Source organism: Xyrauchen texanus, chromosome 45, assembly GCF_025860055.1.
Source record: "Xyrauchen texanus isolate HMW12.3.18 chromosome 45, RBS_HiC_50CHRs, whole genome shotgun sequence".
Lineage (NCBI taxonomy): Eukaryota > Metazoa > Chordata > Actinopteri > Cypriniformes > Catostomidae > Xyrauchen > Xyrauchen texanus.
The window spans coordinates 27,439,609-27,452,522 of NC_068320.1; the positions used below are offsets into that span (position 1 = coordinate 27,439,609).

Here is a 12,914-nt window from a genome sequence, read left to right on the forward strand (position 1 = left end):
CGTCCTGCCTAGTGTTGTCTGCATAAATGAGGTCTATTATACAGCGAGATCCCATTCATCTCAATGGCAGTTGCTCAGCTGGCGCATGCTGCCCTGAGAGGGCGCGATATTAATTTTACCATGCATGAACGTTCATGCTTATAAGCCGACAATGTTTGTGATCATGTAAACTTTCATGAGGTTAAACAGATTAAGTATTTGCCGATTGGCAGATTTGTGTAAACACATTTACCGGCATTCTTTCCGGGTTATTCAATGTGCGCAAATGTTGTGCGCATGCCTGTTTAGGTATAGACATCAAAAGCAGAGAATGGGGGTCTGGGTATCTCAGCGAGTATTGAGCTGACTGTCACACCTGGAGTCGCGAGTTTGAATCCAGGGCGTGCTGAGTGACTCCAGTCGGGTCTCCTAAGCAACCAAATTGGCCCGGTTGCTAGTGAGGGTAGAGTCACATGGGGTAACCTCCTCATGGTCGCTATAATGTGGTTCTCACTCTTGGTGGGGCGTGTGGTGAGTTGTGCATGGATGCCGCATAGAGTAGTGTGAAGCCTCCACGCGCTACGTCTCCACGGTAACACGCTCAACGAGTCACATGATAAGATGCGCGGTTTGACGGTCTCAGATGCGGAGGCGACTGAGTCACTACGCCACCACATTAGACTTAGAGCACATTGGGAATTGGCCGTTCCAAATTGGGGACAAAAAGTAGATAAAATAATTTAAAATCTCATGTAAACACGGTTTTCTTGCATTGACAGATAATTTAAATAAGATGATTTTAGGTAGTTATCTGAATATTGCTGTGCATGTAAACACTCAATGACGTGGTTTAAAAGACCACGTGCATTTGTCATCATATGTAGCATAATCGGTGTAAGATCTTTTACCCAATAATGCGTGTGCATCAAACATGATACACAACGTTTGACTCTCTTGTTTCAATCTCCGTTCAACCTGATGAGCCAAACATCCTATGGTATGTGTGTTTCACATGTTTATGGCACCATCTAGTGGTTATTTGTGGAAATAAAAGTGGTTTCAATGTTTATATCGATCTATTTATATTGAAAAGTGACTATTATGTTGGGATAAATAACAGCTTATTTTAATAAAGTAAAAGTGACTAATGATTATATTGTTACTGATATTTTAAAATGAGGATTTGCTCAATATAAGCAGCTTGTGCTTGATTAAAAGTTTGTATATTATTTTATTGAGAAAGTTGGTTGAATTCCAAGAGTTTTACAATTCTCATTTTAAATGTCAATATAGTGTTTTGTAAATAAAATACATGTGATAAAAATTGTTTATTTATTAATATTGTATTTGATGTGCTGAATTGAACTGTGATACAGTTCGATCCATATTTATAGAGCAAGAACAGGAAGTTGTCATGGCCAAACTCTCAAATATTTGGTGTCTCTGAAAAGTCCAGAGAGTCCTCTGATAATACCCCCAAAAGTTACCCCTGTAGCATGTATAGATACAGCGTAGATAAATAGTCGGAATTTCTGGAGCACATATTATATGTGATTGATGAAAACATCCCCCAGTCGAGTTTGAAGAGTTCCAGGCTTGTGTGTGGTCTGACATTCCCAGTGTGCATACATCCCTTTAAACTCATCGGAGCTGAAAGGGGTCACTTTACACCAAGAGTGTGACAGCTACAGTACATGCATACTCGCATGTTGATGTGTGTACGGAGCCTAAATCTATCCTGAAATGATCCCAAAATGAGTACATCGTTTTTGTGGCCTGGTAAAAGTTGTGTGAGATGGTTGAGCTGTTGGAAAGTGGGAAAAACGACTAAATCTGAGCAGCATGAAGCTTGCATCCTGCATGTTCTCTCGGGATGTACGACAGCGCTGATCTCAGCCTTCATTAACTGCTGTGTGACTTTCATCAGAGACAAACAAATAAATGTCAGAGAAACTGAATTAATTTCTGGCGCTTCGATTGCAAACGGCCCCCTCTGAGATGGAAAAGTTGAATGTTGATACTCTCAGGGTTGTGTTGTGTATGGAGCAATGTTCCAAATGATTTATGTTCTTATGACACAAAACCCGTTTCTAGTGGGCAGACCCTTGGACAACCTGAGCGCTACTAACTTAGTAGTAACTTAGGAGAATTATAACATACAAATTCTGATTTGAAGCAAAATGACACTTAATGCTTTTAATGAGGGAATGAACTACAATCCCAATACTTATTTAAAGTTGTTGATTATAAGTATAATAATCAATATATCTAAAGTATATTGCAGAATATTCAGATATATACAAATATATTAGTAGTTTGAGAGTGTAGGGAGAGCTTCATTCGCAGTGTGTCATGGGAGTGGGCGGAGCTACAGAGCTCTTCTGCCGCAGTTTGTTCTGATTGGTGGATCTTTCTCTTTGGGATTATGGGTAGTGTAGTTCTTCACTAGGAAGTCCATTGTAAATGTTGAAATAACATGGACCGATGGCTTTAAAAGAAGCATATATAATCGATTAACAACCTCAGAGCTCAAGGTAGGTCTGTCTTTAAATGTTTATATAAGTTATTGTTAAAGAGTAATACGTCTATGGATAAAACTAATATGATTTTTACCTCCAGAAGCCCAATAGAGGCAATAACCAAATGCACTCTCCTGAAATGTCCTCTCTCTAATGTGGTGTTGGGAAGTCCGACTCATGAACCGATTAAAAAAAAATAAAAGATCAGTTTATTGTAATTGATTTGCAGCACAGAAGTCCCCAAATGTCACTTTTTACTTGTTTGTTTGTTTGTTTGTTTTGAGCAGGGTTGAGAGGGTTACTTTTAGTCTCGGATGGGTTTGAATGGTGGATAGTGCTTTAAAATTTGCAGACAAATCAGAAGAGTTTTGTTTTGATAATTTATAAAAAAATAAATCACTGTGCAAACATCAATCTGGTCAAATATTCATGTGTCATATGTTGTTGGAAAGATCTTAAAGAATAAAATACAACCAGATTATTTGTTTTACTCACAGATAAAAATATAGCGAGTAACAGATAAATATATGTCTTTGACTATTATGTTGGTGTTGCTTATATGCTGCAGACTTAGAGGAGGTGATTATCTGTGAATTCTATGATATTATGCTTTCATTCAGGAGACCTGGCCTCACAATTTACATTTTTAATATAAACCACCAGATGGCGCCATTGTTCTCACATTTAGCCTGTGGAGCAAATACAAGCTTTTCCTCTATTCTCTGTTTGCTGTATTATAGAGACCTGCAGGACAACTGAATACATGATGCAGATACAAGTGTGTGGATGTGTGTGTGTGTTGGTATGGATGTCAAAGTTTGTTTTGTATGTGTGTATTGAGAAATGTTTGTTAAAAACAACAGTGGCGTTATTTAAACAAACGGGCATTTAAAGGGTTAAAATCCTGAAAATGAATGAATATTTGGTAGTTATGATCAGGACTGGTGTTGGTTTAAATAAACCTAATTGAAAGTGGAAAATAAGATTAATATATAATATTATTATGGCCGTTTTTGTCCTCTAAGGACCTCTGAGTAACATTATTGACGCACAAGGGTTAAATGCTGTTTCATGCATATACATATTAAAGCTTATAAGCATCAATGTATTTAGCTACTTTGTGTAGAGTAGATAACTACTTTCAGACAAATAGTAGCTTAGCTGTAACTACTGTTTAACTACTTAAAATTATGAGTAGCTTGTAGCAGAAAGCCAAAAGTTTCTAAGTAGCTTCCCTAAAACACACAGAAAATCTAAAACCCCCAACACACAGGACAACGCAGGCAGACGGTCAGATGTTTAATTCATTCAGTACAGGGTTTTTCTCTCAGTGCAAAACAACAAGAGTTATTCTATAACGTGTGCTGGTCGTGTACAGGTCACTCTGTGGTTTTGATGCGCAGTTGAGAACAGGCTGTAATCGGAGTGGTTGACGTGAGGCACGTCCAGGACAGCAGTAAAGAAACCAAAAATGATAACGAACACAAAAGCTCTGTTCTAAACTTTAGTGAGCTGCCTTGCATTGAACCTCGTAAGGGAGTGCCCTACATAGGCAGCAACTCGTGATGAGTAATTGCAAGTTTGACATAAGCATATTGCTAAGCTAACAATCGGCTAATAAGCATAACAATACAGTTTATAATCCGCATTTATTAAAGGAAATATACGTGACATTTCTCTCATCTCGACTGCCATCTTGAATGATTTGCGTTATCTATAAATGATATTTGAGGTACTGCGTTAGAAGTACCTTGATGCCTACAATGACGCCATAATATTGTCTAGGTAGGCAGCTCACTAGATTTTGGAACAGAGCCATCGACATACAGAAACATGGATGACAAAGCTGTCGAACATACAATAAAAAACAGAGAAGCAGGTGAACACAAGACGGCAGGGCTGTAATCTTCTTCATTCAATAAACCACAAAATACGTCCATTACCTGTTTATATTTCTATATTTATATATCTAAAGTGCATTATAGTACAAAAATATAGAAGGTCAGCAGCACCTTGATAACTTTACAAAATAAATACACCATTCAAACAAAATAAATTACAGGAATTCTGACACGGTAATAGAGGCATAGTCCTAATGAAAACCAATAAAAAGGAAAATGAAAAAGAAATAAAGCAAAGTATTCACAAGGATCCGAATCTGTGGCTCCGAGGAGCTGTTATAATGCTTTAGCAGTTATCTTTATTGGTCATTGTCACTGTTCGGGTGCATTAAGAATATTTACAGACAATAAATATTTTCCTCATGAGCATTTAAATGTCCATTTGAAATGTCCTCACGGATCTGAAAGAGAAGAGATCGGTTTGAGAATGAGCAGTTCAGATTCACTTTATGAATGACAAACAGCTGTAATGTTGTGGAGTAACTAACTAAAAGTAGCAACACAACTAACTTAACTACATTTTGCAGTAGCGCAACAGTAGCTACTTTTTCCAAGAGATACAATGCTACATTGGCACAGTGCGTGCATTTGTATACACACTAATATACTGATAATAACTATCAAATAAAATCGCTTAAACATGAGACTTGAAATCATCAAATTATTCTCTGCTATTGACATCAAAACGTAAATAGTCAGGCACACAAAACTTGTGTCCACTGGATGTAAAGGTGTTTACATGCAACATGAAATTGGAGTAATGGTCAAAAATTGGTTTTATACGTAAACCCGATTAAAGAAAACCTCTTCAACTCTCCCAAAGGGGGCGCTATATCGCGATAAAATTTAACGCTTAAAATACTAACGTCCGCATATACATTAGTCGGGCATATGAGGTATCATTTGAAAGCTTAGAATCTGAGCTTTTCAGAGATAACCATCACTTGTGCATTTATGTTATTTAAAATAACAAAATAAAGCCACAAAACATTCGCGTTGAAAATTAGCGCCCCCTAGAGGTAACAGGGTAGAAATATTTATATAAAAATAAAAGTCCTTCACATAGCACATTAATGGACAAGTCATATATCAAATGAAAGCTCTCATTCTCAGCAATGTGACTGTATAGTTTATTTTGTTGCACTAATACCACAGTTCAAAAGATTTCCAAAAGAACCACAAAGTGAAAAAAATATATTTGTAAGACATCAAATACAAAGGTCTCATTTATTCACAGATCTCTGCTGCTGTAAGCACCAAATAGCTAAAAACGTAATATCTGCTTTTACCTTAAGAAGTTCTTTAAAAAACGAATCATTGTTTACTTGTTTGTGCACTCGCTTGTGCGAATAATCCAATGTTATATCTTAGAAGTCCAGAATAAAAAATGCCATCCAGAAGGAAAAGCATGCAAAAAAAAATATTGGAAATATATGTTGTCGACTATTAATGATAAAATGTTACATCGTCGCAAAGGGGAGGATCTCAGCTTTCTAATGACGTCTAGTTTGAGCTTGTAGTCCACTCAGAGGCCGAGATATTCAATGAAATAATGAGGGTGTTGCTTGAACTGAACATTAGACTGAATGTCTATGGACGAGCACATCTGCGAAGGCTAAAATGCATTAGAGCGCTGATTAATTTCAGTGACAGAGAGTTTGTTTTAGCAAATCGGTTCGTTCGCTCATTTTCAGTGAACTGGTTAAATATTTCATTAATCGATTCCCACAAATTCCCACTCTTTTGTGTAGCGAAATAAAATTGTAGTATAATAATGCTGTTATTCACCATGTTTTTTGCTTTATCAATTGTATGTCAAAGAAATTACCGTTGTCAGAGACTGACAGTGTCTTAGTGCAGCGCCACCTGCTGACCCAAGTACGACCGCCACTCCAGATGGAAGCCGCTCCCGAACTCTTCTAGCGGCGATCGGACCAGCGAGCGAGCCCTCCTCTTCCTCTTCTCCCCCTCCCTCCTCTTCCCCGTGCGGCCTTTCTTCTTCCGTTTGCCGATGGCCTTCAGCGTACTCTCTTTGTATGTTTGGGACTTGTTGGTTTCCTGTGGGAGGTTCGTACCCTCCTCGTCTTCAAGCCGAAAGTTGATTGGCAGATTCTTTGTGCCACCTGCGGGTTTCGGATTGACGTTGCCCGTTCCCATGGCGACCCCCATGCCTATGCCCATCGGCACGGCGACGGTGAGACCGCCCCCTCCACCTCCGCTGCTGCCAATGGTGGCTTGCTGCTGCGCCTCACGGATCTCTGCTGTGTGCACTTCATGCAAGAGTTCCTGCAGCCACATGCGCCTCTTTAATTCCTGCAGCGTCCGTCCCTTATCGTGCATCAGCTGCGCATGCGTCACTGAGCGCTTCCTGGAAACAAGAAGACAGAGAGATCAGACTTTGGTCACATTTACAATGAATCTGCCATTGTGCCATTTTTTTTTAACTATGGCATTTCCATAAGGAACGGTCACATAACAATTGCACATGTGAAGGCATAAACATACAGTTTACTTTCCGTTTGTCACGATACAAAAATAATCAAACTTGAGAACTATTTACAAATGAAAAAGTTTAAATTAAATATGTGTCCACAGAAAGTTTACAAGCTCTACTTTCCAATGCATGCAGCCATTATGACCAAAACTGAACAAGTGCTTTGAAATTTATAGACAAATCAGAAGTTTTCCGCTTTTATAATTTATATAAAAAATTTGCACTGCACATATTATTGCAATCGGTAAAAACATCAAACTGATCAAATATTCATGTGTCATATGTTGTTGGAAAGATCTTAAAGAGTAAAATACAACCAGACTATTTGTTTTACTCACAGATAAAAATATAGCGAGTAACAGCTAAATATATGTCTTTGACTATTATGCTTACATGCCACGTTTTCACTGATAACTTCATGAAAAATAAACATAACATAAAATTTCATTATTTAGAGTCAGTGATTATCTTTCAATCGAGTCCACACACAAGATAATCAGATGTATAGATCATTAGATAATCCACATGAAGCACAATGTTACATATGACCACCAGGAGATGGCGCCAAATACACGACACAGACTCAATGATGACTCAAATGACACAGAATGAAAGTCATTCTGTGAAATCTCATGAGTAAAATCATGTCTGCATGCTATGCAAACCTTTAGTCATTGTTGTGTTTGCATGTGTAATTAGTTCTTATGTACAATTATTATCTTTTATTTGTTTGGAGATGTTTTTGGACACTATGATACATTATATTTGTAATGTTGTAACTTGCTTTTGCTTGTTTGCGCTTTCTCTCTTTCTCTACAGTTGACATGATTGGTAACAAAACAAAAGCAGTTTTTTGGAGCCCCCTTATTGACACCCAGAGATATATCACGTCAAATAAGAAATAAATATGTATTTGGCTCAGTTGTTTTGTAATTTTCAGCAGTTTCTTAGGCTGCGAGTCTCAGACTGTATCATAATATATATTAATTAAAAATTATAAGCCTTTAATTTTGGGTATGCAACTGAAACAGGAAATCTTTAAAAACACCTTCAGAGCTTTAAGGGTTAAATGTGTTCTCAAATGGTAACATATTAGACCAAATACTATTAACTAAATGACACTATACAGTATAAATATTCAAAATAGGCATTTAAAAAAAACACACTTAATATAAAAAAAATGATGAATCTCTTTATTAGAGCTAAACAGTTTTTTGTTTTTAAATGTTTCTGTTGCCCCTTGTGTTTTTAGTTAAATGAGGGGGACTTGAGGATATCTGGCCCTTATCCAACGCCACACTGGTGCTGTTTAACCCAACCGGGCCTCCGGTTCCCCATCCTGCATCTAACCCAAACAAACCCGCAGGAGTGCTGCTGTGAACTACCGTGAGCAGGCGCTCTGGGCCGGGGACTTTTTCAACCATGTGTTAATGCACCTCCACGGTTGAAGTGAAAATTTAAACATAGTACATCAAAACTGTCTGGAGCCGAAAGTGGCAAAAGCCAATAATCACAAGTTTTATTGGAGGGGAGCTGATTAAACAGGCAGCCTAAACTCTCATCGCAATAATTCTAATTAATGGTGCCACTGTGTCCCGGCGTAAATCATTTAGAGGTCTTAGCGCGGCCAGACCTGACAGCCAACGGGCCCCGCTGTTGAAGTGCTATCTGCTACCGTGTGCACTTTTGGGTAATCAGCGTATCGTCCAAATGTCTTGAAACAATTACACATATCTCATAGCCGGTGCCACACATGAGCCAAAGTAAAGCATAAATCAGTGCTATTTAAAAATATCCACTCTTTCAACCTGGAGAGACCAGTGGAGGGTCGGTGAGCGCTGCTCAGGTCCACTAGGGGGCAGCAGAGGGCACAACTCAAAACCTTGGTCAGATCAGGACAAACTGTAATACACCCACACCCCCTATTAATAGTAAAGACATTAAAACTATGAACTGACACAAACGTAAGTATGCGAATAATGTAGTGACAAAAACAGTCTAATATTTGAGCTTCTTTAATGTCACCACACTTTGTCTAGATTACATGGAGGTGCATTTTGGGCTGTTTTTTCACCTTTTAAGACCCCCCATTCAGAAATAATATTGTATGTTTACAATCTTATGATAATTTTTTGTTGTTGTCATAACTTTGTAAACTTGTAAACTGTTCGCTCCATCTCCCTCCAAAAAGTCTTCCACTAGATGGCAGCAAGTACCAGATTTATTTCTTCTTCTATCAACTTCCATCACAATATACAGATGTGAACTGTAGGGGGCACTCTAACTCATTTTACCCCTCACAGATGTGAACTGTAGGGGGCACTCTAACTCATTTTACCCCTCACAGATGTGAACTGTAGGGGGCACTCTAACTCATTTTACCCCTCACAGATGTGAACTGTAGGGGGCGCTCTAACTCATTTTACCCCTCACAGATGTGAACTGTAGGGGGCGCTCTAACTCATTTTACCCCTCACAGATGTGAACTGTAGGGGGCACTCTAACTCATTTTACCCCTCACAGATGTGAACTGTAGGGGGCGCTCTAACTCATTTTACCCCTCACAGATGTGAACTGTAGGGGGCGCTCTAACTCATTTTACCCCTCACAGATGTGAACTGTAGGGGGCGCTCTAACGCATTATACCCCTCACAGATGTGCTCGTCCATAGACATTCAGTCTCATGTTCAGTTCAAGCAACACCCTCATTATTTCAGTGAATATCTCGGCCTCTGAGTGGACTACAAGCTCAATCTAGGTGTCATTAGAAAGATGAGATCCTCCCCTTTGCGATGTTGTTTTACCAATTAATCGATAACATACTGTATATTTTTCTGATGATTTGTTTAGCATGCTTTTCCTGCTGGATAGCATATTTTGTTCTGGACATCTAATATATAACATTGGATTATTCACACAGACAAGTCAAAAACAGCAATTTGTCTAAGGTAAAAGCAAATACAAAGTTTATTTATCTATTATATCTATTATAATAAAACGTTTGTATTTGATGACTTACAGAAATCATATTTCTCTTTTCGAACATCACATTCCTGAGAACGAGCGCTTTCATTTGATATATGATTTGTCTATTTAAATGCTGTTTTAAAGACTTTTATAAAAATGTTTCTACCACATGACCTCTAGGTGACGCTGTGTGTGTCTGTGTGTGTGTATATACTGTATATGTATGTGTATGTATGTATATATACAGTATATATATATGTGTGTGTGTGTGTGTATACTGTATATATGTGTGTGTGTATATACTGTATATGTGTGTGTGTGTGTGTATATACTGTATATGTGTGTGTGTGTGTGTGTGCATAGGCGAAATCGTGGGGGTCGGGGGTCAGGACCCCCTATCTGAGAGTTGTCCCCCCTAAAATATCATTAAAATATGTGTATTGTAAATAATATAATGATATATTCTTAAAATAATTGTTTAAGAAATAAAATAATACAAATGCAAAGGGGGCAACAACAAAAAAAACCTTGGTGTCCCCTTCAAAAATTGCTCTTGAGAATTGTTGTTTATTGTCCCCCCCAACATTTTGATGAAATTTTCGCCCCTGTGTGTGTGTGTACTGTATATGTGTGTGTGTGTATATACTGTATATGTGTGTGTATGTATATATACAGTATATGTATGTGTGTGTGTGTATATACTGTATATGTGTGTGTGTGTATATACTGTATATGTGTGTGTATGTATGTATGTATATATACAGTATATATATATGTTTGTGTGTGTGTGTATATACTGTATATGTGTGTGTGTGTGTATGTAGGTATATATAAAGTATATATATATATATGTGTGTGTGTGTATATACTGTATATGTGTGTGTGTGTATATAGGTATATATAAAGTATATATATATATATATGTGTGTGTGTGTATATACTGTATATGTGTGTGTGTGTATATAGGTATATATAAAGTATATATATATATATGTGTGTGTGTGTATATACTGTATATGTGTGTGTGTGTATATACTGTATATGTGTGTGTATATAGGTATATATAAAGTATATATATATATATATATGTGTGTGTGTGTATATACTGTATATGTGTGTGTATGTATGTATATATACAGTATATATATGTTTGTGTGTGTGTATATACTGTATATGTGTGTGTGTGTATGTAGGTATATATAAAGTATATATATATATATGTGTGTGTGTGTATATACTGTATATGTGTGTGTGTGTATATACTGTATATGTGTGTGTGTGTATGTAGGTATATATAAAGTATATATATATATATGTGTGTGTGTGTATATACTGTATATGTGTGTGTGTGTATATACTGTATATGTGTGTGTATGTATGTATATATACAGTATATATATGTTTGTGTGTGTGTATATACTGTATATGTGTGTGTGTGTATGTAGGTATATATAAAGTATATATATATATATATATATGTGTGTGTGTGTATATACTGTATATGTGTGTGTGTGTATGTAGGTATATATAAAGTATATATATATATATATGTGTGTGTGTGTATATACTGTATATGTGTGTGTATGTATATATACATATACAGAATATATATATATATGTGTGTGTGTGTATATACTGTATATGTGTGTGTGTGTATATACTGTATATGTGTGTGTGTGTATGTAGGTATATATAAAGTATATATATATATATATATGTGTGTGTGTGTATATACTGTATATGTGTGTGTATGTATATATACATATACAGAATATATATATATATGTGTGTGTGTACTGTATATTTGTTTGTATGTATGTAGGTAATATATACACAGTATATATATGTGTTTTTTTAATAACTTGACTTTAATATATATATATTTTTTTCTTTAAGAATTGACTTTTACATAACTAGAGACTTAAAATTGAAATTTCTGGGCTAGTAGCATAGAAAATATATTTCAAATGATCCTCTTCAGTTTTAAACGGGCGAGTAAGGGTTTAGTTTCCACAGGTAAACGTTGCTCTAGTCTTTGTTGTGCTTGAATCTGAGTATGGTGGCAAAAATGTGGCCCTTTTATTTTTCATGCCGATTAAAGTGAATAATACCTTGCCATATGTGGAGCGATGACTTTTCCTTTCTTTGGAAAGTGGCTTTATTCCCCTCCAGTGGCTCCTAAATAATGGTATGCCTCCAGGCAGCATGGGATATTCTCCTCTCTTCTGTCACCTCGTATTATTTTCTTAATGTACTCGGACAGATTTATGAGAGAGAAACGTCCTAAGAGATGAAGCTATCCCATAAAAGCCCAAAGCCAATCGCTGTGCGTCTTCAGACAATAATGAAAATCTCTCTCTTCAGGACAGACGGCGTCTCAGTCCACACTCACACGTTCTCAGGTGCTTGAATTTCATTTACTGCCCTGCGGACAGATCTATGATATACTGAATATTTCAGCCTGGTATATCTTATAAAAGGGTGGACTGGGGGTCTATCTCAGCGAGAATGGAAGCTATCACACCTGGAGTCGTGAGTTTGAATCCAGGGTGTGCTGAGTGACTCCAGTCAGGTCTCCTTAGCAACCAAATTGGCTCGGTTGCTAGGGAGGGTAGAGTCACATGGGGTAACCTCCTCGTGGTCGCTATAATGTGGTTCTCGCTCTCGGTGGGGCGTGTGGTGAGTTGTGTGTGGATGCTGCGGAGAATAGTGTGAAGCCTCCACACTTGCTATGTCTCCACGGTAACACGCTCAACAAGTCACGTGATAAGATGCGCAGATTGACGGTCTCAGACGCGGAGGCAACTGAGATTTGTCCTATGCCACCTGGATTGAGGCGAGTCACTACGCCACCACGAGGACTTGGAGTGCATCGGGAATTGGCCGTTACACATTGGGAGAAAAAATGTAATTAATAAAAGGGTAGATTACATTTATGAGCATGAGGAAGGTCACTTTTGACTGTGAACCGGGTCAAAATATGGCTGACAAACATCAACATAAATAATGAAATTGAATTTAATTAGTCTTGTCTGTCTGTCTGTCTGTCTATCT

At 37.4% G+C, this 12,914-nt stretch overlaps 1 protein-coding gene across 2 annotated transcripts in view; it reads right to left on the bottom strand.

Moving 5' to 3' along the window:
* Window positions 1-3,784: 3,784 nt before the first annotated feature.
* The window catches only part of LOC127637365 (parathyroid hormone-related protein-like), a 24,995-nt gene continuing 15,865 nt past the window's right edge, over window positions 3,785-12,914 (bottom strand). For both annotated transcript variants that reach the window (XM_052118387.1, XM_052118385.1), the window contains exons 3-4: window positions 6,228-6,767; window positions 3,785-4,800 (exon numbers count right to left, since the gene is read on the bottom strand). In XM_052118387.1, the coding sequence (XP_051974347.1) occupies window positions 6,251-6,767 (517 nt within the window). In that variant the 3' untranslated portion in view covers window positions 3,785-4,800; window positions 6,228-6,250. The remainder of the gene's footprint in view (window positions 4,801-6,227; window positions 6,768-12,914) is intronic.